The 25,940-nt window shown below is 34.5% G+C and overlaps 1 protein-coding gene and 1 long non-coding RNA gene across 2 annotated transcripts; both read right to left on the bottom strand.

The window, feature by feature from the left end:
• Positions 1 to 2,773: 2,773 nt before the first annotated feature.
• On the bottom strand, positions 2,774 to 22,616 carry LOC124540312 (cathepsin L-like proteinase). The gene is made up of 13 exons (XM_047117795.1): positions 22,535 to 22,616; positions 21,884 to 21,980; positions 21,122 to 21,224; positions 20,090 to 20,201; positions 19,064 to 19,193; positions 15,952 to 16,061; positions 14,839 to 14,938; positions 14,212 to 14,289; positions 8,400 to 8,629; positions 5,921 to 6,047; positions 5,172 to 5,277; positions 4,308 to 4,489; positions 2,774 to 3,357 (listed from the first exon to the last, which is right to left on the bottom strand). Exons 1-13 carry the CDS (start codon positions 22,605 to 22,607, stop codon positions 3,177 to 3,179), a joined length of 1,629 nt encoding a protein of 542 aa, XP_046973751.1. The 5' UTR covers positions 22,608 to 22,616; the 3' UTR covers positions 2,774 to 3,176.
• Positions 22,617 to 24,453: 1,837 nt separating this feature from the next.
• Positions 24,454 to 25,386, bottom strand: LOC124540340. Its single transcript, XR_006967133.1, has 2 exons — positions 25,324 to 25,386; positions 24,454 to 24,757 (listed from the first exon to the last, which is right to left on the bottom strand). It is a non-coding gene; the product is annotated as an uncharacterized LOC124540340 (long non-coding RNA).
• Positions 25,387 to 25,940: the final 554 nt, after the last annotated feature.

The raw sequence follows: 25,940 nt of genomic DNA, 5'->3' as shown, positions 1-25,940 counted from the left end.
AGTCTTAAATTTGCATTATGCATGTGCGATAATAAATAGGTAAGTAACTCAAAATCACGCAAGCAATTTTGATGATTCTTTTTTTAGTAGAAAGAATATACTTCAAGGGTACTGTTATCTGTTAAGAGGTGAAAGTTTGGTTAGATTCTGAGCATGGGATCCAAAGTAACGAAACTCTTCAATTCTGAGGAACACGTTAGCGATACTCAGCGGAATCTTATATGGGTTATTTGGACATTTGAGTTACCTTTCGTAACGTGTTCAAGTAATACAAGTCAACAACAACAAGTCATAGTCGAATATGATAATCAGTTGGTGCGGTAGGTGGGTTATTGTCCTTAGTCAAATTTTAATGGGCTTACGTTCGTTGCTGCATTTCAACATGATGTGTGACCTTATGATGTACGACATACATTAGCTCTTTTGCAAAGTTTTTTTACTAAGGTCAATTAAATAAATAAATATGAGACAACATCACATGCATTACTCTGATCCCAATGTAAGTAACTAAAGCACTGTGTTATGGAAAGTCAGAAGTACACACCCAGATCCAAGACTACGTAGAAAACGAATGATAATCTACATCGACCGCGGAGTGGAAACCAGTGTACACACCACTCATATATTATATTATATTTGATTAAAGTTATTTATATATGAGCAATATAAATCAGACAATATTTTCAAAAAATTATGAGCAACATCACCATAATAAAACTTGACCACCTTTATTATTTACCTGTGTTGTATTTAGTGATATTATATTGATTTGTATTGCAAATGAGTCAAATTAAAACTTACGGTATAGCCAGTTTACAATAAATGGTTTTGCAAACTTTATGTTGTACGGACTTAATTATAGCGACATGGTAATTTATCACACAACCTCATAATTCCTGTGTCATTGAAAATATAGAAAAAAATATTGATAGTGTCGCTTTTAATGTAAGTATCAGTTATTTATTGTTACTGTTAGATCACCAGTGTCGCTGCGTGCAGTGGTTTCTATGCTCATCACATTTGGATTATTTAAGTATTTCGATTGTGGCAGTACGAAGTTTGCCGGGTCAGCTAGTTAAATAAATAAATATTGGACAACATCACATACATTACTCTAATCTCAATGTAAGAAGCTAAAGCACTTGTGTTATGGAAAATCAGAAGTAGCGATCTTACCATCTACACCCAGACCCAAGACAACATAGAAAACTAATGAATTTTTCCATCGACTCGGCCGGGAATCGAAACCGGGACTTCGAAGTGGTGTACCCATGAAAACCGATATACACACTACTCGAACACGGAGGTTGTCAAAAATATATTAATTAGAAATATATATTTGATTTAATAAATGAATAAATAAACTCATTGTTGTGTGGTTTTCTTTTATTATAAATTACTTCAAAGATCATCAATTGTGTTTCGTGACGGCCACGTTTTTAATTAGAGAATTAATTACATCATTCATTATACAGATAATATACGACAGAGAACGGCTTGTCAAATGGTTCAAATCAAATGTATTTTGTTTGAATAATGTTAGTATATATTTATGAACTGACAATATTTCAACTCCAGAAAAGTTTCGACGCAGCTTCCAACGAGGAAAATGAAAAAATAATCTCATAGTTGCGCTTTTCAAATAAACAAAATTTAACGGCTGATTTACGTGGCACCCTAGCCTTAATCTAGGGAAAAGATTTATTTAAAAAATATATAAGATTTAATGATTAATTTTGTCAAAATTTTCATTGCAAAATTATACCAATAACCAAATGGTTCTCTGTACCGTATGCAATTGTAGAGCAGAGACTACAAGTTTGTTTTTGATTACAATATTAATAAAATATATATCAGATGTAAATATACAAATTTACAAATAAAAAACATTAGAAACTCAAAGCGATATTACGGCGAACGAAGGAATCAACAACAAATTCTCTCAAGCATTGATACAAGTTTACGCAGAAGTTCCGGAAAATATCCCTAGATGGCGCTACACGTAGTCTTCCTCATTACTCTTTTAGTAAATTGTTATTTTCTTACAAATATTCCGTGTTATTATAATATATATAAATATGATAATCAATTTTGACAAGTAATAAGATTAAAATAACCGTAGTAAATGATAGCATAATATAGTAGCGAAAAAGTTAAACCATACTAATGATTTATAACAAGTTAAACCGACTTCAAAATTAGAAAAAGATAGTGATCTAAAAATAATACAAATTATGTATGAAACTCGAAGAGTCGAGATGGCCCAGTGGTTAGAACGCGTACATCTTAACCGATGATTGCGGGTTCAAACCCAGGCAAGCACCGCTGATTCATGTGCTTAATTTGTCGTTATAATTGATCTCATGCTCAGCTGTGAAGGAAAACATCGTGAGGAAACCTGCATGTGTCTAATTTCATCGATATTCTGTGTATTCCATCACATGTGTATTCCACCAACCCGCTTTGGAACAGCGTGGTGGAATATGTTCCAAACCTTCTCCTCAAAGTTAGAGGAGGCCTTTAGCCCAGCAGAGGAAATTTACAGGCTGTTGTTGTTGTTGTTTGTTGATGTATGAAACTAATGGATCGATTTTAATGAAACTTAACAAACAAATGTATACTTACAAAATTAAGAACACGTGCTTGGAAGCTTTACTTGTTCATCATACTCAAATATAATTAATCTGTAACAATGCTATATAAATAAGTATCGAACTTAAAAATGTGGAGATCAAGGGTTTGAAATAACATTGTTTTAAATAAAAACAAGTAGTATTGATTGCACGTTAGGAATTTATTTACGCTAAGTATAATACAATAATAATAATAAAAACAATGACTAAAAGATTTTATATTGCTCGTTATCACAAAAATCATCTGACATAACATATAAAACACTAACCGATATCGCCCAGTATAAGTATAATTGTCAACAGAAAAAAAAATCAAAAAATCTTCTAGAGGAATACTCTCTATCACAAATAAACTGACAATAGTTTTGACTTCCTGGCATCAGACCAGAAAGTATATCTATAAAGATTTTTATTTTTAAATATCTTAAAAACAGTTTCGAAATTAATTGAATATTATATAAAAAAATCGTCTGCATTGATAATCGATTATTTTAGTTTAGTTCGTTATAGAGAAGATTTTTGAACATTTTTCCATTCAACAGATTATACAATAGGATAGTAAGCTTCCTCCAATATGTGACAGTTATTGTTGGTAGCTGAAATTAGGATGTATCCGTCTTGCCCCCAGTCGTCACCCCAGGAGTTCTTCACGATCCAATATGTGGCACCATCTCGAACACCGTAACCCACCACTGTCACGGCGTGGTTATAATGGCTTTTGTTGCTGAGGAAATTAAAAGAATAAATTAATTCACTTGGTGGTAGAGCTTTGTGCAATCCCGTCTGAGTAGGTACTACTACCCACTTATCAGTTATTCTGCCGCCAAATAACAGTACGCAGTATTGTTGTGTTCCGGTTTGAAGGGTGAGTGAGCCAGTGTAACTTCAGGCACAAGGGACGTAACATCTTAGTTCCCAAGTGGTGACACATTGACGATGTAAGGAATAGTTAGAATTTCTTACAGCGTCATTGTCTATGGGTGAAGATGACCACTTACCGTCAGGTGGCCCATATGCTCAGCCTGTAAATTTCCCACAGCTGGGCTAAGGCCTCCTCTCAAGGATTTTAGTATAACTTATTAAGTATGTATAAGGCAGCTTTTGTGATATTACGTTGATGATACGAAGCGCCCGACGTGATGGTGGAGTGAGGATATGAATTTGCGCATTACAGCTTAACTTTATTATAATTTAGCTTAACTTTATTCTAGCCGCTCCTGACAGACGACAGAGAGACAGACAAAAAATTGTAAAAAATGTTATTTTGGTATAAGTATCGTGTAATTTGACGATCTCCGTGGTCGAGTGTGTACACCGGTTTTCATGGGTACGCCACTCCGAGGTCCCGGGTTCGATTCCCGGACGAGTCGGTGTAGATCATCATTTACTTTTCTATGTTGTCTTGGATCTGAGTGTTTGTGCTACCATCGTTACTTCTGATTTTCCATAACACAAGTGCTTTAGCTACTTACATTGGGACCATCACATACGAGTATACTCTATGTGATTGGTGTATCATAATACTACCTAAGCAGTATGTTTTTTTTTTTAATTTTTTATACTTTTAATACAATTATTAAACATTTCTCTCTTTTTTCTTTCTTTCGTAATCACACTGTCACATTCAGACTAATCGAACTGCCTGGAAGAAATACTCCCAAAACTATAGCTTACCAATCGGGATCGTAAAATATTCCGCTCTTGTATTGCATGATCGGCGAGGCGTTGATGGCGACGGTCACGGGGCCGTATTTATAGAGGGCGACCTTCATTGCGTTGACGCTGAGCACGGACACTTGAGCGAAACCTCTGATGTGGTATAAGTCAGTCATGTTATCCAGCGCACAGAAGCCATTCTGAAAAATAGACAAATGTTTTTTAAAACTAGACGACAAAACTATTTGCAGGCCCGTCTCGGTAGGTACCCACTCATCAGATATTCTACCAAACAGCAATACTTAGTATTGCTGTGTTCTGATTTGAAGTGTGAGTGACCCAGTGAAACTATATGCTCGAGGGATATAACATCTTAGGTCTCAACGTTGGTGGTGCATTTGTCTAATGTAAGGACTGAATTTTACAGCTTCAATGTCTAGGCGGTGGTGACCACTTACTACAGGGTGGGCTAATTGCTCGTCCGCCAATATCAAAGGAGAATAGTGTGCAAACACAGGTCACACTATCTTGTATCGCACTATCTATTATTTTAGTATAACCCTAAAACGAGAACGAAACCGCTGGATACAACTATTTGTAAATTCTATTAATAAATTTACCTCAACAACAACAACAGCCTGTAAATTTCACTGATGGACTAAGGCCTCCTCTCCCTTTGAGGCAAAGGGTTGGAACATATTCCATCATGCTGCTCCAATGCGGATTAGTGGAATACACGTGTGGCATTCTCAGGTTTCCTTACGATGCTTTCCTTCAACGCCGAGCACGAGATGAATTATAAAGACAAATCAAACCCATGAATAGTCAGTGGTGCTTGCTTGGGTTTGAACCCGCAATCATCGATAATAATATAATATTTACCTCATCCAAATACAAGCCATAGTCCTCTTCAGTTGGAATACCATGTTTCAAGACGTACTTCATAACTCCGTCCAACGTCCCACCTTTGCAGCCCCAGTTATCGTACCTGGAAATTATCACTAATTTAAGTTAATTTGTCTTATGTTGTAGGTGGCAAATCCTTTTTTAATTAAGTCTTCCGATCCATTAAAGTATATAAACAATCAAACAGTACAAGAATTAGGGTTTAATCAATCTTATAAATGTGAAAGTAACTGTGTATAGTACGACACAAATTAGATGTAGCATCGGAAAATGAAATGGAATGAAAATAAAACAGATTACTGTCGATTTACACAACCAATAGAAATACATAGCTCCCTATCGCGCCATTCGACGCTATTCGTCGCTATACATTCACGCGTCAGAGAAAGCAAGTGCATGTAAATCGACGCGTCAAATTGACTAATATATTAGGTCATATGATATTACAAGTTAGTACATTTGTGCAAAGATCATATTCGCATGAGAAATAAATATTGATAATTTGGGATAGCGTACTTAATTCGGATATGATCGGTTTTACGAATTTTGCCGATGCGACATCTAAATTGTGTCATACTATACGTCTGTCTAAAACTTATTTTCACGACCAAACCGCTTAATCAAATTTGATGAAATTTGGTATGAAGCGAACAACTCCAAGAAAAGACATGAGTTACTTTTTTGGATAACACTTGACAACCAATACGAATAGGAAGTAAGTATACCCCCAAGCGCAGTCGACGAGTGATTGCTCGCTGAGATCCAGGTTGCGAGCGCCATTGTTACGGGCAAGCGTTGCTTCCACTGCAGCCGCCGTTGCGAACGCCCAGCAGGAACCACACGAACCTTGATCTATGACACCATCAATATTATAGTGTGTCAGGATCAAACAATACACCAATAAATGTTAAAGTTTTCCTTGTATAAAATACTAATTATAATTTACTTGGTGGTAGGGCTTTGTGCAAGCCCGCCTGGGTAGGTACCACACACTCAACAGATATTCTACCGCTAAACATCAGTAGTTGTGTTCCGGTTTGAAGGGTGAGTGAGCCAGTGTAACTATAGATACACGGGACATAGCATCTTAGTTCTCAAGGTTGGTGACGCATTGACGATGTGAGGAATAGTTAATATTTCTTACAGCGTCATTATCTATGGGTGATGGTGACCACTTACCATCAGGTGGCCCATATGCTAGTCCGCCAATCTATTACATAAAAAAATTGTCATGTTTAGTTCATCGGTGACGCCTAGATGGCGTTGTTAAATTTATATAAGTTTTTGAATAACGCTATTGTTTGGTAAGGCTGTAAATATAAGAGATTGTAAAATATATTGTCTGTATGAAATGTCTCAGAAGTAAATAGACGTTGAAAGTGTTCTACCGTTTCATTTTGTGTATAAGGAGCCAGCCAGATATTATTCATTGTGTATGCCAATTTGTGAGAAAATATGAACATATTATGCTATAATATCAAGTAAGCAACTTAATTTAATTTGTTTAATGTAGTCTATGGTTACACTTCCTATATGATGGAGATTTCTATTTCAAACTAGCGAAGCGCCCCGGCTTCGCACGGGTTTGAATGATAAGACATCACAGTAGAAATTTCTAAAATTGTCCATGTTTCATTACTAGATTATCCTTCTGTTATATATAAAAACCGCCTTCACGAATCACTCTATCTATAGAAAAATCGCATCAAAATCCGTTTCGTAGTTTTAAAGATTTAAGCATACATAGAGATATAGGGACAGAGTAAGCGACTTTGTTTACAACTGACTTCAAAAAGGAGGAGGTTATTAATTCGTCTGTATTTATTTTTATAGTATGTAGTGAAAAAGTAGTCCGTTGTCAGCTTTCATGTTGTTTTATTTCATTGAATAAAGAATCAAGTCTAACATAGCTAAGATTTACGAACTCCCGGGCAATTAAGGGTCCAGTCTCTCGAATTATATCACTTCAAAACTTATTACAATGTTTATTTTATTACAAATTCAAATCGCTAATGTTTAAATTTATATTTTAGTACATAAGTTATGAAAAAATTACGTTTAAAATTACGTTTATTGATGAAATACATAAACAAATACTCTGATCCCAATGTAAGTAGCTAAAGCACTTGTTTTATTTATTTATTTAGTGTTTATTTATTTAGTGTACAGGAAACAAACAGTGAAATAATTACAATAAAATAAAAAAAATATAAAACAATTCTTAAACCAAAACAGTTTCCATTTATAAATTAATCATAAGTACAAAACAAGACATTTTTTATATTTAATAGGTGCATGAAATTATATAATTCATTTATATAATTTAATTAAATATAAATTTAATATTTAAATCAAGAAAACATATTTGAATAATAAATAATCAAATTATAATTAATTAAAAAGGCATGAGTAAATTAAGGCTCTTCAGAGTATAATATTTCTTTTACTTGTAGTTTGAATTTTTTAAGGGAGAGATGAAATATATCACATTCAATAAATGTTTCATTGTACTGTTTAGGTGATCTATTAATAAATTCATTTGCTGCATATTTAGTTTTTGTCAATGGAAAATCAAAAATAGATTTGTTGCGACTGCCAGGGCGAGGACACTTGATATTTATTTTAGAAAGGAGATAAGGGGAATCAAATTTGCTGTGGATCAATTTATATAAAAACACCATATCACGTTCAAGTCGTCTCTGTTCAGTTGTCGGTATCTTTTCTATTTGATTCAAATTATTTATAGACGAAAATTTTAAATATTTTAAAAACTTTTCCTGAATATTTTCGATGAATTCTATATATTTACTATACTGTGGATTCCAGACAGTGCAAGCGTATTCTAGAATAGGTCTCACAAATGATTTATATAAAAGAGCAAAAGTTGAAACACGCTTAAACTCGTTTATTTTTTATGGATAATCAGAAGTAACGCAGGCCCAAAACAACATAGAGAACTATTTTTTTTCCAACATCGACTCGGCTGGATATCGAACCCGGGACCATGAAAACCGGCGTACACACTACTCGAATACGGAGGTCATCAGTTATTAAAAAGTAGATTATTATTATATTATTATTAATTATTATTTTCATGCAATTCAGAATTGTTAATAACGCCGAAACGCAGGCCTTTTCTCGTTTCTATTATTACTGTATATATTGAAAGAAGCTTAATCTATGCAGAAATTAAAACTAACTTACTCTTGATAGAACTGACGAAGCCTTCGATTCTCATGTCGTAACTCTCAGGCAGATCCTGCGCCAATAGTTCCACCTCTTCTTCGGTGTGAGGAAAAGCCACCGAACCCAACGCACGGGGATCCGAGGGTCGCGTCGCAGACAGGTAGCTCAGCTCCTCGTCAGTCATGTCGGAGAATTTGTTGACTGTCAATTTGTAGCCAAGATTTTTCTGGTTATGTTCTTTGACGCGCCTAAAAATTTATTGGTCATTTTAATATAACATCTATACATAAAATAAAAATGGAGTGTCTGTGTTGTCTACCCGTGACCACGAATGCTGTAAAGTGCTCGAAACGTCGGGATGTTAAAAATAATTAATATACGCGATTTAAATTCGTTAAAACTAGTTTTATTTCAATTAATATAGCTCTTTTTTACTCAATGTATTTGTGTGTATACACGGAACATATACCAAAATAACAGATTTTACAATTTTTGTCTATTTCTTTGTTCCGACTAATCTCTGGATCGGCTGGACAGATTTTGACGGGACTTTCACTGACAGATAAATGATATAATAAGGAGTAACTTAGGCTACACACAGCACACATTTATTGATAGTACATAGTTTTAGAGCTTTGAACGAGCCAGTTTGGGTAGTACCACTTACTCTTCAAATATTCTACCGCCAAAAAGCCATAAAGTGTACCTATAAGATTGTCACGTCAAGTGTCACGTCTTCGATAGCAACGTACTCGCTCCTCAGTTAATTTATTATTTTTTTCGTAAAAAGTCCGCGTTAAGTGAAAAACTATATACTATTTAAATTACTAAGGGATAATCTACATATAGTGTAAAAAATATTTAATAAAAACTTAAGTGTTATGTGCTAAATACATTTAGTAATGAAGTGAATGCCGGTGGGCACAAGTTTACTATTAAGTGAATACCTACGTGCAACTTACAAATAGGAAACAATAAATAACAACAACATTCGTTGAAGAACCAGTACAGTAATTTCACTGTTTTAACAAACTCAACGTTGGCCGAGCGGTATCGGTTATACTTCAACACCCATAACACGCTAGGTTCAATTCCAAGCAGTACTGATATTATTATTTTTTATTTTTTTTTTATTAAAAATGGTGTTATGCTCGTTGTGTACTGCAAATATTCTGGTAACTCAAAAGCGTATCAGATGTTCGTCCACAAATTGCTCCAACCATTATCATCAAGAATGCGTGAGATATAATGAAACGACCGCGATTTCACGATCTAAGTGGATGTGTCCAGACTGCGATAAACACTCTTTAAAGGCGGAAGACAATAACTTAAAACATAATACAAAGAAAAGGTCTCCTACTGGCTCCAATAAATCTCCGGATCCTTGTACTCCTAATACATCATCTATTCAGGATATGATTCTTGATGAAATTCGTAGCTTAAGAAGCGAGATGAATGACAAATTTAAAGAGCAACAGGCATGTTTAAGTAAATTCGACTCATCTTTATGTAATCTCCGAAAGGAAATCCAAGAACTTGGCACAAAAGTTTTTGAAATGCGTACAGAACTTGAAGAGATTACAAAGACTGTGAGTTTCTTATCGGAGGCCCATGACGATCAAGTGAATATTAATAAAGAAAATTCAAAGGTGATTTCGAATGTCGTAGCTGAAAACAATACTCTGAGAACAAAACTAGGCGAAATAACAGCGGAGCTCGCAGAAATAGAGCAGAGATCACGAGACTCCAATATTGAACTTCAATGCGTACCAGAAAGCAAATCTGAAAACTTGTTTACCCACATTAAAAAACTTGCAGGCACTGTGTCGTACCAATTATCAGATAAAGATGTGTTAAATTGTCACAGGGTTGCTAAATATAACTCGGGGAGCAAAAGACCCCGCAGTATTATTATAAAAATGATTAGTCCAAGAGTTCGTGACAATTTTCTAGCAGCTGTCAAATTATACAACCTTAAGAATAAAGATAATAAGCTCAACTCAACACACCTTGGATTTGCAGTCAATCGGCCCATTTATGTGATGGAACATCTTTCGCCCGTGAATAAACAATTGCATGCAGCTACCAGGATAGTCGCAAAAGAGAAAAATTACGAGTTTGTTTGGATACGCAATGGGAAGATCTTCGTGCGCAAGAATATTAAGTCGGAGGCTAAAATAGTTAGGGATAAAGACTTTTTGCAAAATTTATAAACTTTTTAATTTGATTAATGTTAAGCATGTGTATTTATGTTTTAAACCTTTATAAAATTCAATTTAAGTATTTATTACCAAAATGTGAGAGGCTTAAGAACGAAGGTAGAAAAATTTCATTTATCCGTATTAGCTAATGATTATGATATGATAATTTTGACCGAAACGTGGCTAAACGATACTGTATTTGATTACGAGGTAATAGATCAGCGATATAATATATTTAGGCGAGATAGATATTCCTCCTCATTTTCTTCTCACAAAAAAGATGGGGGCGGCGTAATGATTGCTGTCTCTAAGAAATTCGAAGTTACTCGAAAGCATGATTGGGAGTCGGCGTGTGAGGACTTATGGATTAGTTTGAAAGTAGGAGGTAGCAGCAGTATTCATATATGTGTTGCCTACCTGCCACCACCTTTAGATGGGAATTATGTTGACACGTTTTTATATAACTTATCGCGGGTAGTAACGAGAGTAAACGAAAAGTCAACTATTATGTTGCTGGGAGATTTTAACCTAAGTGACGTATTGTGGGAGTACAATGCTGAAAATAGTTTTCTACTACCATCGATTTCTGATAGTTACGTAGTAAACAGATTTGTAGACACTGTTGCATTCAATAATCTGTGCCAATGTAACAGTGTTTTGAATGAAAATAGGAAAATGTTAGATCTAGTTTTTTCCACTGACCCATCTTGCATAGCTATTTCTAAAGTATCAACACCTCTAGTACCGTCTGACATTCATCATCCTCCTCTCAAAATATTAATTCAGAAATCCTCATATGCCACTGTCAAATTCAAAAAAGTCCTAAGATACAATTACACAAAATGTGACTATGAAGCGCTGAATACTGCCTTAGAAACTATAGATTGGACAGCTGTATGGGTGGGATGCTCGGATGTTAACGAAATGGTTGAAGTATTTTACTCGAAATTAATGTCAATTATTCATGAATTTACTCCAGTTAAATTGCCGATGAACGAGAGCTTCCCTGTCTGGTATTCCTTATCCCTTATTAAAGCTCTTAGAGAAAAAGCGAAATACCATAAACGATACAAATCTTATGGAAATGGAATGGATAAACTTAGTTACACTTTGTTACAAGAACGATGTGAGGCTTTGATAAAAGAATGTTATACTAACTTTATAAATAACACACCTAATAATTTACGTCGAAATCCAAGGTATTTTTGGAATTTTGTTAAAAGTAGAAAGAGTAACAGTACTTCAATTCCCAATGAAATGACCCTAGGAATCGAAAAAGCAATGGGTGGACAGGACATAGCTAACCTTTTTGCTAGGCATTTCCAGAATACATATAATTTAAGCCGTGCATACTCAGGATTACCAACGCCAGATATTACTAATCCATATGGCAACGTTATGTCACTCAGTAAATTTTTCATAGAAGAAGTCGACATTTTGGGATGTCTTCAGTCTTTAAATATTAATAAATCACCCGGTCCCGATGGAATACCTCCATTATTTTTGAAAAAATGTGCAAAAAACTTGTATAAGCCCTTAACCACAATTTATAATAAGTCGTTAGAGATGGGCATATTCCCATCCATGTGGAAGAAAGCTCATTTAATACCAATCCACAAAGGGGGTGATGTAGGTGATGTAACCGCTTATCGTCCTATATCATTACTATCCAATTGTGGTAAGATACTGGAGTCAATTGTGCATAGGGAAATACTAGGCCATACACGTAAATATATAAATTGTAATCAGCACGGCTTTTTGGCTGGTAGATCAACAGCATCAAATTTAGTGTCTTATGTATCGGTAGTTGCAAAAGCTTTGGATAAAAAAAAAGAAGTTCATTCAATATACACTGATTTCAGAAAAGCGTTTGATGTTGTCAACCACAGGATATTATTGAAAAAAATTGAACACATGGGCATTCATGGTTCTTTATTGAGATGGGTTGAGTCTTATCTACAAAAACGGTCACAATTAGTTAATATTTGTGGTTTTAAGTCCGCCGAAATTGAGGTAGCTTCGGGAGTCCCTCAAGGATCACATTTAGGCCCTTTACTTTTTTTAATCTTCGTTAATGATTTATGTGTTAATATAAAATCGAATTTCAAATTTTATGCTGATGACTTGAAAATTTATCGCGTAATAAATAATGACTTAGATAAACTAATATTGCAAACGGATATAAACTATATTTGTGATTGGTGCCACTTAAATCAAATGTACCTTAACCCCACAAAATGTTTTTACATAAAATTTTCTCGCAAGATTATTTCTGATACGGTGACATATTATATCAATAATAATTTAACAATCCAAGAAGTAACGAGCATACGTGATCTTGGCGTTATACTTGATAGTTCATTAAGTTTTAGGCTACATCTAGATAATATAATAAAAAAAGCGTCAAAACTATCTGGATTTATTAACAGACAGTTAAAAATATTTAAGCAACCGAGTGTTTCCATTCTTTTATTTAATACCTTTGTTCGAAATATCCTGGAGTATTGCAGTGTAGTGTGGAGCCCTTGCTATCAGGTTCACATAAATAGACTTGAATGTGTTCAAAAGAGGTTTTTATATCACGTTTCTTACACAGGTAATAAATGTCTCGAACTCAAATCGTATGCACAGAGACTGAATTTTTACAGAGCAAGCTCACTTTACACTCGGAGAAAAATAAATGATATCATATTTCTATACAAGATAATTCATGGGCTTATTGACTCGTCCGATGTCCTGCAATGCATACAGTTTTCCATTCCTCGTCCAAATTGTCGCATGCGATATTGTACGACCTTTTGTCTTCCTACCTCTAGAACAAATGTACTTAGCCACTCGCCTTTATACCGCATGTGTTCCTCTTATAATAGTATTCGTTTTAATTATGATATTTTTACCGATAGTTCTATAGCCTCATTGAAAAAAAGTTTAAAAAAAATATTTCTATAGTTTAAATTGTTTTGCAATTGAAAAAAATATAAGTTTAGATATTTGTTGCTGTCATAGACTAGACTTTTTTGTTTGCACTTAATCAAAAACGCATGTCGTGTCTACATCAAGAGAAATGTAATCAATTCAATTTTTTGATTGTCATTTTGTTTTGTAGACCTATGAACATAAAATAAAAAAATAAAAAAATAAGGATAACATCTTATCGCCCAATATTCGTGGTGCATTGGTGACGTAAGAAATGTTTATTTTAATGTTTAAGGACTGTGGTGACTTACCATCAAGTGGTATGTATATCCTATAATATATAAAAACTAAGACATTTATAACTAGGAAAAAAATAAGGAAATAAAAAATAAGGAGAAAAAGAGAGAGGACGAGATAGCCCAGTGGTTAGAACGCGTGCATCTTACCGATGATTGCGGGTTCAAACCCAGGCAAACACCGCTGATTCATGTGCTTAATTTGTCTTTATAATTCATCTCGTGCTCAGCGGTGAAGGAAAACATCGTGAGGAAACCTGCATGTGACAAATTTCATAGAAATTCAGCCACATGAGTATTCCACTAACAGCGTGGTGGAATATGTTCCAAACCTTCCTCAAAGAGAGAGGAGGCCCCTAGCCCAGCTGTGGGAATTTACAGGCTGTTGTTGTTGTTAACTATAAAAAGATAAGTTACCTTAAATTATCTCTAAATATCTGTTTTCTCATTTCATGTTCATCAACCTTGTAGTTCCTTTTGTGCTGCATTTTGAAACTGTAACAGAAATATTCAATCAAATTTCACATTTTCACTTAGGTTGTCTTTCTTTGCGAGCAATTTTGTATCGTTATCACAAGTTCGCTGGTGCATCATTTGGTTTTTTTTTCTCATTCCTAAGGTACGGAGTGTTTAAGACCTCGTAACGTTTACGAAACTAAAAGTCGATGTGATTCAGAATGGTACATGTTGACTTCCACGCAGGATATATTAATTTAAATAATTATATTTAACTAACATGACTTTGTATTTTTAAATGTTAAAAAAGAGTAACTACTGAGTTTCTTGCCGGTTCTTATCGGTAGAATCTACTTTCCAAACCGGTGGTAGCTTCACTTGGTTGTAAAATGACGATTCAAAAGTGCTTGTAAAAGCCTACTTGAATAAAGTTTATTTTGATTTGATTTGATTTGACATGGTCAAGACCCCGTATTAAATAGGCGTTTTCAAAATTCATCATATAAATGTATTTATAGCTTTCCTAAAATATATCAAATATATATTATCATTTTACATTTATGTTTTTGATGATATATATGTATATACCTCAGGAAGGCATCGTCGACGTCTGTTGAACTATGGACGTGTAGATCTTTGAATTGATTACTAGACTGTTCTCCCTTGATGGTATCTCTACATGCTTCCACTGAAAACAATAACACGGTCACATTATAATTAATATATATTTAGGAGATTCCTTTATCCTTACAAGTGGCTGAAACAAATTAAAAAAAAAAAAACAAAAGCGCGCGAAGCGGAATTAAACCGCCATTTTGTTTTCTTTTTGGGCGCGAACTGTAATATATTGACGTACTTGTAATTTTTTAACTCAACTGAATAAGTAATTACTTCTGTGTGTATGATTTGGAGTTTTATTAATGTTAAGATGAAATCGAAGTTAGAACTATTTTTGGTTTATTTGTAATTTTTTTACAAATAAACCAAAATTATAGCTAACCATCCCAGCTTCAAGAGCTGAGATGGCCCAGTGGTTTGATCGTACGTCCGTACGTTACGTGCGATCGTTGTACAGGCTTTTACTTTACTTTACTACTTTATCCCAGCGTCACGCGAATAACAAACAAGGATATTTACACAACTTTAAGATTTAACATACAGAACAGATACATTCTTATTTGTTTCTGGCAACACAGGAAGTTTGAAATTATCAGTACTTGTATGGCTTACTGATGCTGATGATGACTGATGAAAATTGCATTACAGTAAAGTAAAATAAAAAGTAAAGTAACTGCCTGTAAATTACCCACTGCTGAGCTAAGGCCTCCTCTTCCATTGAAGAGAGGGTTTGGAACATATATCCACCACGCTGTTTCAATGCGTGTTGGTGGAATGCACATGTGGCAGAATTTCGATGAAATTAGACACATGCAGGTTTCCTCACGATGTTTTCCCTCACCGCCGAGCACGAGATCAAATATAAAGACAAATTAAGCACATATATATTGGTGCTTGCCTGGGTTTGAACCCGCAATCATTGGTTAAGATGCACACGTTCTAACCACTAGGCCATCTCAGCTCATCATGCATAACAGTCCGCTTCGTAATTTAAGATATCTAAGCGTACAGATAGCAGATAGCGCCTAAGTTTCATACTACGTATAGATAATACATTTTCCTTTATTATATCGCCGTTATTACCTGAAGTCAGATTCAATTCCTCAACATCCAGGGGACTGAAGTTGAAGTACTGAATAATGGTGTGGCCATCCAACGCACCGCTCCACAGATTATGTTTCAACTCTTCTTGTCTGTTGATTAAAATAATTAAATTATTTTACTGTTACATTGGGATCAGAGTAATGTATGTTGTTGCCCAATATTTATTTAATATATTAAACAACATTACAAGATTGTAAATTAACATGGTTATTATTATTATTACAGTCAATATTACTTTTTATTTTTGTCACTCATATACAGGGTTACACGTTAAGTCGAACGAAATCCTTTAATAGAGGATAGATTCCGTCATTCCTAACCGATTTGACTATGGAACCCCATATCCTAAACCTAACCCTTCTCAAGTTATTGACCTTTGAATTTTTTTTATAAAAATTACAGATTTTTTGTCGATTGCCCCTTTATTTTTGTTTTGTGTCCCAATTTTGTATTCTTTTTGCTAGTTTTGAGTAGAAGGTTAGTTGCTTTATTATTTTAAGCTAAAAAATGCCAGTAACTATACCAAATGAGTCGTAGTAGACAGTCAATTGTTAAAAAAATAATTACATTTTAAAAAAATATTTTTTATTTGTAAGATATCTTTAAAAAAGTCTATGACAGATGTACTGAAGATATGCTAAAAAATATCTACGGCTCTTTAGCTTTCCGATGAGGTATAATAACATAGGGTATTATTAGAATTCTTGGAAAAAATCTTGAAACAAAGACGCCCGAGTAACAAACGTTAAGCCGCTCGCAGCGCCTATCGTCCTGCAAAGAGTGCGAGCGGGACATTTTTTAATGTAATTTTTTTTAATTCATAATGCCCAGCGAAGCGGGTGGGTATATAGCTAGTATAAAATATATTTAAAAATATAAAATACAGAGGCCAACCAGTGGCGGGAACAGGGTCCAAGCCACCGGTGGTCAGGGCTCCAGCGAGAGGAACTTCCTCACAATACGCGCCGTGCCGAGGAGTACTGCCTTCTGCATCAGGCCCTTGACCCAGCTGCCTAACGAGAGCCTCTTAAGGTCGATGCTCTTGGCCATTAGGCCATTCGCTGAAATGACTATCGGCACAATAACTGCTGTAACCACGTCCCACATGTCGACAACCTCGTGAGCTAAGTCAAGATATATTTATTATAGTTATTAATTACGCGATATTTAGCATATGTTTTATTTTTATTCGTTGGAGCTCGATATTTCGACATTATCTACGAATTTCTTTTTCACGAAAACCTCATACCTCGCCTTATTGCCTCCGCTGGTGACAGGAGGGCTGGTTCGTTTTTCGCTCAGAGGATGAAAAATGCTGCTAGCAATCTTGCCAATATAACTAGTTTTAGTTCATATTTGTATATATCTAAACATTTAATGTTATTAATTCCCGTAATTAATAACAGTAATAATTAAACAACATTTTCAACAAACAAACAACAAATAGGTACATTATTTAATAAGTAGAACTAGCTACTGGATCTATCTTCAGGAGGGTATAAGATTAAAAAGAAAACAGTTTGTTAATGCGCCACTGTTGAGCAATAATCCTTTTTGTAGATAAGGTTGGAGCTTACCCTATCGCACTGCTCCAGCGTGTTGGAATATTTCGGTGTTATCCTTCAGAGCGTGACAAGAATTATAAATACAAATCTAATAAATGAATTGTCACGCTATACTTGTCCCAGTTTTTAGCTGGGTGTTATCGCTTACATACAAGCGTCTACATAAAACGTTTACATCGTAATGCATCTCTATTGGTATACGCGGCCGTAATTCATGTTTTCTTCTGATATTAAGATGTGATCATCACCGTATCTTACCAATTGATGCAAATCGTCAATGAAAGATACGGGCTCGTTTTCTTCTGACATCTTAAATCAAAGCCACGTCTCACCAATTGATGCAACAACAACATCAACAACAGCCTGTAAATTTCCACTGCTGGGCTAAAGGCCTCCTCTCCCTTTGAGGAGAAGGTTTGGAACATATTCCACCACGCTGTTCCAATGCGGGTTGGTGGAATGCACATGTGGCAAAATTTCTACGAAATTTTTCACATGCAGGTTTCCTCACGATGTTTTCCTTCACCGCTGAGCACGAGATGAATTATAAAGACAAATTAAGCACATGAATCAGCGGTGCTTGCCTGGGTTCGAACCCGCAATAATCGGTTAAGATGCACGCGTTCTAACCACTGGGCCATCTCGACGCATTGATTGATGCAAATCATCAGTGTAATAAACGGGTCGTGTTCAGAAATTATTGGTTCATCATGAATCACATCTACTGGTGAAATCCTTTCGATAGTTTTTGAGTTCATCGCGTTTAAACAGACAGACACCCAGCAAGGAGATTTTGGTATATAATCTTTTGTGATAAATATATAAATATACTAGCTGTACCCTCTGCTTCGCTCACATTTGAATTTATCAAAAAGTTACTAGTTGTGGCCTAAGTTACTCCCTATCACATCAGCTTTCTGCATGTGAAAGTCACGTCAAAATAGGCCCAGCAGTTCCAAATGAGCCGGAACAAACGAATGGACAGACAAAAATTGAAAATAAATATATTTGGAGACCCCAGTATTTTTATTTGTACAGACTATTTTACGCACTACCAATTGAGGCTAACATAATCTTTCTATTAATAATTTAAATCGAAGAAAATATTGATTACATCGCTGTTCTAGGTATGAAAAACACACAGAATTATTTTAAAGTACACACTTTAGCCTCTCTTTCCCACATAAGATAAACTTTGAATTTGAGGCCAAGTTAGCTCAAAGTTACCTGTTTCCAAAAGTACTAATATACGTGCATGTATTTCCACGTAATTAATAATTATTTTCAATTGCATACAAATAATAATTAATTACAATTAATTGTTAATAATGTTCTTTTCTTATTAATAATAAAATAATAAATATCATTATGATAAATATAAATTCTGATTTTCACCACTAGCATGACTCTCTAACAAAAATTTCAAAATTGGAATAAAAAAAAAAACGAAAAAGGATATAATGAAGTTGTCAATTACGATTTGACATTTAATTGTCCAAATGACCAAAATACGAAATATAACTTACAAAACCGGCACATAGACACCATCCTTGGTCTTGAGCGCGTATAGCGTTTTTTCTTCTTTAGATTCATTATCGTCATCTCTTTCCAAGTACTTCCAAATTTCCACTTCTTTATTGTTGTATGTTGTTTTACCTGTGTGACATTTAATGTGTTAGTAAAGTAGCCCACTGTTGGGCTAAGGGCTTTTCTCTTTGATTCGAAGGTTTGTGTTAAAATGATAATTTAAATTTCGCGCATTTAAACCAATCTATCTTTATTTTTTATTGTATTTACTCTGTGGTTCATGATATTGACCAGAGATTTTGTTTCTAAACTTTCTTTGACTCTCAAATTCATTAGCTGTAAGCGAATTCATACAGATGTGGCAGAATTTAAGGAAAATTACACACATACAAACAACAACAAACAACAACAGCCTGTAAATTCCCACTGCTGGGCTAAAGCCTCCTCTCCCTTTGAGGAAAAGGTTTGGAACATATTCCACCACGCTGTTCCAATGCGGGTTGGTGGAATACACATGTGGCAGAATTTCTATGAAATTTGTCACATGCAGGTTTCCTCGCGATGTTTTCCATGCACGCGTTCTAACCACTGGGCCATCTCGACACACATACAGACTTCCTAACAATGTTTTCCTTTACCACTAAGTTGCAGTGGCCTTGGTTTAAACCCGCAATCATCGGCTAAGATACACGTGGTCTAACTATCTCGGCTTTTATAATCAAATAAATCAAAATATATATTACATTCAAACAGGCTTATTGAATAGTCGACTTATCAACTATATTAATTGAAGGAACCGAATCGGAATGCAGATTCTACCAAGAAGAACCGGCAACAAAATCAGAAGTTCTTTTCAACACTTAAAAAATCAAAGTCATGTAATTAGTTAAAGTTATATTTATAATCGGTGTGAAAATACTAATACTTATTGAATGTATCGCGTTCAAGTCATGTTCAAATAAACACGCAAATAGACAGAAAATAGTAGCGAGCTGAATGTTCTAGAATATAATGTGGTACATTACCATAATAAGTGAAATTTTTCGCGGAATCTAACAGATTAAAGTGTTCGCCTTCCCAGATCTCTTCGTCGCATACGATTTCGCTGGTCATTTGATCCGTCGTTTTCGGATATATCTAGAACACATACATCATAACACACATATAGTAAAAAACAACTTGAAAATGTCTTATATTTTGTATAGGCCGATTATCTATATAATTAGTTGTTCAAATTTTACTCCATGTTTTAATGTAACTGTGGAAACTGTGTTGGCTTATGTTAAACTTTTTTTAGACTGACTTCTAATAAAGGAAGTTATCAGTTTGATATGTATGTATGATACATTGTCAGATTTTTTTAAATTATACAACACATAAAATAGATTGTTTATATTTTTGTTTAGTGGATTATTTCTATTTGAGTTTTTTTGTGTTATAACAACAACAACAACAACAACAACAACTATCCTCCTATCCCTTTGAGGAGAAGGTTTGGAATATATTCCACCACGCTGTTCCAATGCGGGTTGGTGGAATACACATGTGGCAGAATTTCTATGAAATTTGCCACATGAAGCTTTCCTCACGATGTTTTCCTTCACCGCTGAGCACGAGATGAATTATAAAGACAAATTAAGCACATGAATCAGCGGTGCTTGCCTGGGTTTGAACCCGCAATCATCGGTGCACGCGTTCTAACCACTGGGCCATCTCGACTCAAATTTTTTGTGTTAAATCCTAAGATATCTGTATATTTGTTTGTTGTGTACAATAAAGTATATTAACAATAACGATCAACCCAGATATATATTCCAACAGTTCAATTATTTATTTTAAACTAGTTGATGCCTGCGTCTTCACTCGCTTTTTAGAGTTTTGGTTTTCATGTGTTACGCAAAAACAGCCTATGTCCTTTCTCGGAGTTCTAGTTCGCTTTCATTCCAAATTTCATGAAATTCGGTTCAGCGGTTTGGTCGCGAAAGACAGACAGACAGAGTTACTTTCACATTTATAATATGAATATAGAATAATATAGAATTAAAGTCCCTTCTCACCGTATACTCTTGGCCATTCATCTCATCATTTTCAGCGAAGTAATATTTCTTCACAATCCCACCGTAGAAGTCAATACGAGATCGATTTAATTCATTACTGTACCTAAAATGATAATAATCGTGCTATTAATTATGTATCAGACACAGATAAAGACACATGAAACTTTTAAATAAAACTAGTTATTACGGATTTTAATCGCGTATATTAATTATTTTGGACATCCCGACGTTTCGAGCACTTTACAGCGTTCGTGGTCACGGGCAGACTAACCTACCTACCCGTTTTATTTAAATGTGTAATAATCGCGAAAATTTAAGACAACATTACACATAAAACTTATTTGAAAATTGCGAGCTGTGTCCTGGACAAATAGCATAAGTAAATACCATAGTAACAGTCTGTAAATTTCCACTGCTGGGCTAAAACCTCCTCGATATAATTTGCATTCGTTCTTACAAAATCTATCAAAACTCAAAATCAAAATAAACTTTATTCAATTGGGCTTTTACAAGCACTTTTGAATCGTCATTTAACAATAAATTGAAGGTATCACCGGTTCGGAAAGTAGGTTCTACTGAGAAGAACCGTCAAGAAAATCATTAGTTACTCTTTTTCAACATTTAAAAAATACAATCATATTAGTTAAATGCCATATATGTATGTAATGTATTCTGCCTGGAAGTCCAAGGGTATTAATTAAAGGCTTTTCTTATCGTCTACAAAATTTTGTATCGAATAATATGCCTGCTATCATATCTTACCAGAATTCAAACGGTTTTATAATACCGGTGAATAGATCTGTGATTTCTCCGCGAATACTGTACTCTGTCGGCCATTTTAACTCGTTTTGATCCTCATCTGAAAATATATTTATAGGGTGAGACGCTGCTAATTGTCCATTAAATATTAAATCTTTGTTAAATCACAACAATTTAGAAAATCTTTATCTTGCTACACATGTGTGGCTGGAGTTCTTCAAAACGAGACTATAGCCAATTTTCTACGTGCAACTGCTGGTAAATTTACGTTTAAACAGTATTTTAAATATTAGAAACCTTAATTTATTAGATTTTTTATAATATACCATTTAAAACTATTTTATTTTGCTACACACATACATTATATAGATTATACACAAGAAAATAATTAACTTTGATAATGCACAGCACTGATTTTCAGATGGCCCCTGACTATTGGGTAAACATAAACACATGCGCACACACGAAAATAAATAAATGAAATTATAAGAACAAAAAACTAAAACTAAAAATCCTTTTTTGAGAAAAAAAAAACATATTATACAAGAAGAAAAACATTGCAGAACAGAAGCAACACAGAACAACACAAACACAAGGAACTTACCCGAATAAAAAAGATATTAAAATATCTAAAATTATTTAAAATATAATTACCTAATTTAAATGAGAAGCCAAGAGCACAATCAACAATTAAAACTATTACTATGCACAACGATTTTCGAGCCATTGTCCCGAAGAAAATTAAAAAACTACGAAAATAATTTTGGTTGCAAAACATTTATAGGCAGCTTGTTAATTAAGGGAATTACAAAGCTAAGTTCACATTGACGTATAATACATGGTAATATTGGGAATAATAGGAATGTGAATCTGTCTTATTGAACTGAATTTAAACAGATGAAATCTGCTTTGAAGAAGCTACTAGGAAAGAACACAGGTAAGTTCTTATCATGCATTTAACTTGATTTTGTGTTTTCAAATGTTAAAAGAGAGTAAGAGTTTGTTCTCTGTAGAATCTCCTAACCTAATATATTTAAGGCTTCGGCGAGGGATGTTATTAATAATTTGTTAATAATTTGTTAATAATTTTTTCAATAGTAAATAATCGTTACAACTTTCTCGCAGAGAAACAGAATCTGCATTCCGAACCGGTGGTAAATTCACAGTGCTTGTAAATAGTTGATTAAAGTAAAAAAAAAAGGAAAGTAAATTTCCCACTGGTGGGATAAAGCCTCCTCTCCCATTAAGGCGAGGGTTTGGAACATATTTCACCACGCTGTCCCAATGCGGTTTGGTGGAATGCACATGTGGCAGAATTTCAATGAAATTAGACACTGAGATAAATTAACTGGAGATAAACTATAAACACAAATTAAGCACATTTATATATTGCTTGCTATTGCTTGCTTAATTGAATTAAGTTAATTTTTATTTGATTTCATTTATCACTGACGGGTATGAAAAGGGGTTGGGAGTATGTTTGGAGGTAAAACGGAGGATGAAGGTTTGTGTGTTATGACGTTTTATAACTTTTACGCGGATGAAGCAGCGGGTTGGGCTAGTGTTATAAATTTACAGATCGCGTTTGTTCTGGAAACATCTTAGAATATTTTCGCAGCTCTTGTAAAAGTCCTGAACGATAAGACAGCCTTTGGAATTTATACTTATTAAGAATATTTTTGTACTCCAACGTAATTTTGATTCATTTTTATGGCGATTCTCTGAAGTAATTATTTATTGTTTAATTAATTTGATGACCTCCGTGGTCGAGTGGTGAGTACACCGGTTTTCATGGGTACGCCACTCCGAGGTCCCGGGTTCGATTCCTGGCCGACTCGATGTAGATTATAATTAGTATTCTATGTGGTCCGAGGTCCCGGGTTCGATTCCTGGCCGACTCGATGTAGATTATAATTAGTATTCTATGTGGTCTTGGATCTGGGTGTCTGTGGTACCGTCGTTACTTCTGACTTTTCATAACACAAGTGTTTTAGCTACTTAAATTGGGATCAGAGTAATGTATGTGATCTTGTCTCATATTTATTGTAGAAATGTTTGTATATATGTGTACCCGGCCTATGTAACTTGTCGCTATCTAAATTAGGTTTGATAAATCTCAGTTCCCTAATTAAAACATTTCGAACGCCAGAAAATATTCATACAATTATTATTATCAAAGTTTAACAAATTATTGTGATAAGCGAATATCAAAATTTTTAAATCATTTTAATTCTATATGAATATTCTGTTTTTAATTTTATTTTTCGTCAGTTTGAAAGAAAAAATGGTCTTAAAAAGACTGTCTTTTTCAATTACTGGTCAATGTGACACTGTCGAAATAATCTGTGCTCTTTCATATAAAAAAAGAATAAACAATATGTGACTACGTACAATTATTTATCATTATCATTACATAATATAAAACGAAGTCGCTTACCACCGTCCTTATGTATGCTTAGACTATTAAAATTACGCAACGGATTTTGATGTGGTTTTTTAGTAGATAGATAGTTTTTTTATATGGTACATGGGCAATATAGTAAAGAATAAAAATAATAAATATTAATAATTAATAACCCTTTAATTTTCAAGTGTGTTTATTTCGATCATCATGATGTAATAATTAAAAGAACACTGCCAAAGTCGGTGTCTTTTCTCAGCCTGATTCAGCTTTAAGGGAAGTGCAACCCGAGGCCTGGGCGTACCGAGGGTATGCTGCCGCAGTAGTTGTTCTTTGCTCTGTCACATTTCACACTGACGACTTCGTCAAACTTTGGAGTAGTCGTCTTCGGGGTAGATGGAGCCAAGCGCCTGCGATGCTCCGCAAGGATACAGGACATAGCCATCATGAGGATCACCAGTTTATACACATACATACTGAAAAGGAATCATAGATGTTAGGTGAACTACTATCACGATTTTGGTAGTTATGAAATATTTTGCCGGACATATGGGCCACCTGATGGTAAGTGGTCACCACCGCCGATAGACAAGGGCAATGTAAGAAATATTAACCATTCTTCACATCGTCAATGCGCCACCTACCTTGGTAACTAAGATGTTATGTTCCTTGTGTAATTACTCTGGTACAATCGCCCTTCAAGCCAGAACACAACAATACTGATGTTTATTGTTTGGCGGTGGATGGTACCTACCCAGACGGGCTTGCACAAGCCCTACCACCAAATGAAGTGGTATCATTTGTTTCTTATTTGAAGTACATAATGGCCATTGGCCACCTATTGGTAAACTGTCATCGCCCTTAAATGTAAGAACTTTTTTCAGTAGCGTGTGTAATTAAAAATTTGTTAAAACGCAAAATAAATAATCATTACAACTTTTATTTTGATCAGTTGATTTCATATTATTTTACAAAACGAAGTTAGAACTAATAAAAAATATATATTGCCCAAGGAAAAAGTTATAATGCCAAAAAAACTTACTTGAAAGGTTATCTTACTGTATCCGTTAAACAGCAAAAAGTATTTACTTAAAAAATACTTTTCCTTTTTATACTATGCACAAATTTCATGCACAGCGATGATATTAATCCATTATGAATTCAATTTGTTTTTTTTTTAGATAATATAAATATATATGTAAAGATTCGATTGAGTTCGTTTTCATATTTACTTGTTACATTAAATATATTTATATACATATGTTTCGACAAAATTTGATATTTGATCATTCTTCCCTTCCATGTAGAAAAGAGGAGAGGAGAGGGTACCGCTTGGTTATTTAGTATTCCATAGTCCAGGGCACGGGGAACCCCACATACCCCCAATTCCATCCACATGGGGGAAGCGCGTAACGAGTTTTTCCAGTGAGATAAAAAATGGTATGTTCGGATGCGTTACATATTTTTAGATTCGTTATATCTCCACGGGGCGACAGGCATGGGAGTGCGAAAATATTATCACCAAAAGGTCAATAAAAATATTTCTTTTAATGCTTCTATTCCGAGGGTTGTAGGAAGTAATTTGTTTGTTGATAAAATAAAAAAGTTTCTACCGTGACTCACATTTTCAACTCTTATTTTAAATATTTTAATCGCACA

Source organism: Vanessa cardui, chromosome 24 (genome assembly GCF_905220365.1).
Source record: "Vanessa cardui chromosome 24, ilVanCard2.1, whole genome shotgun sequence".
Classification (NCBI taxonomy): Eukaryota; Metazoa; Arthropoda; class Insecta; order Lepidoptera; family Nymphalidae; genus Vanessa; species Vanessa cardui.
This window is presented reverse-complemented; position numbering and strand designations above follow the sequence as displayed.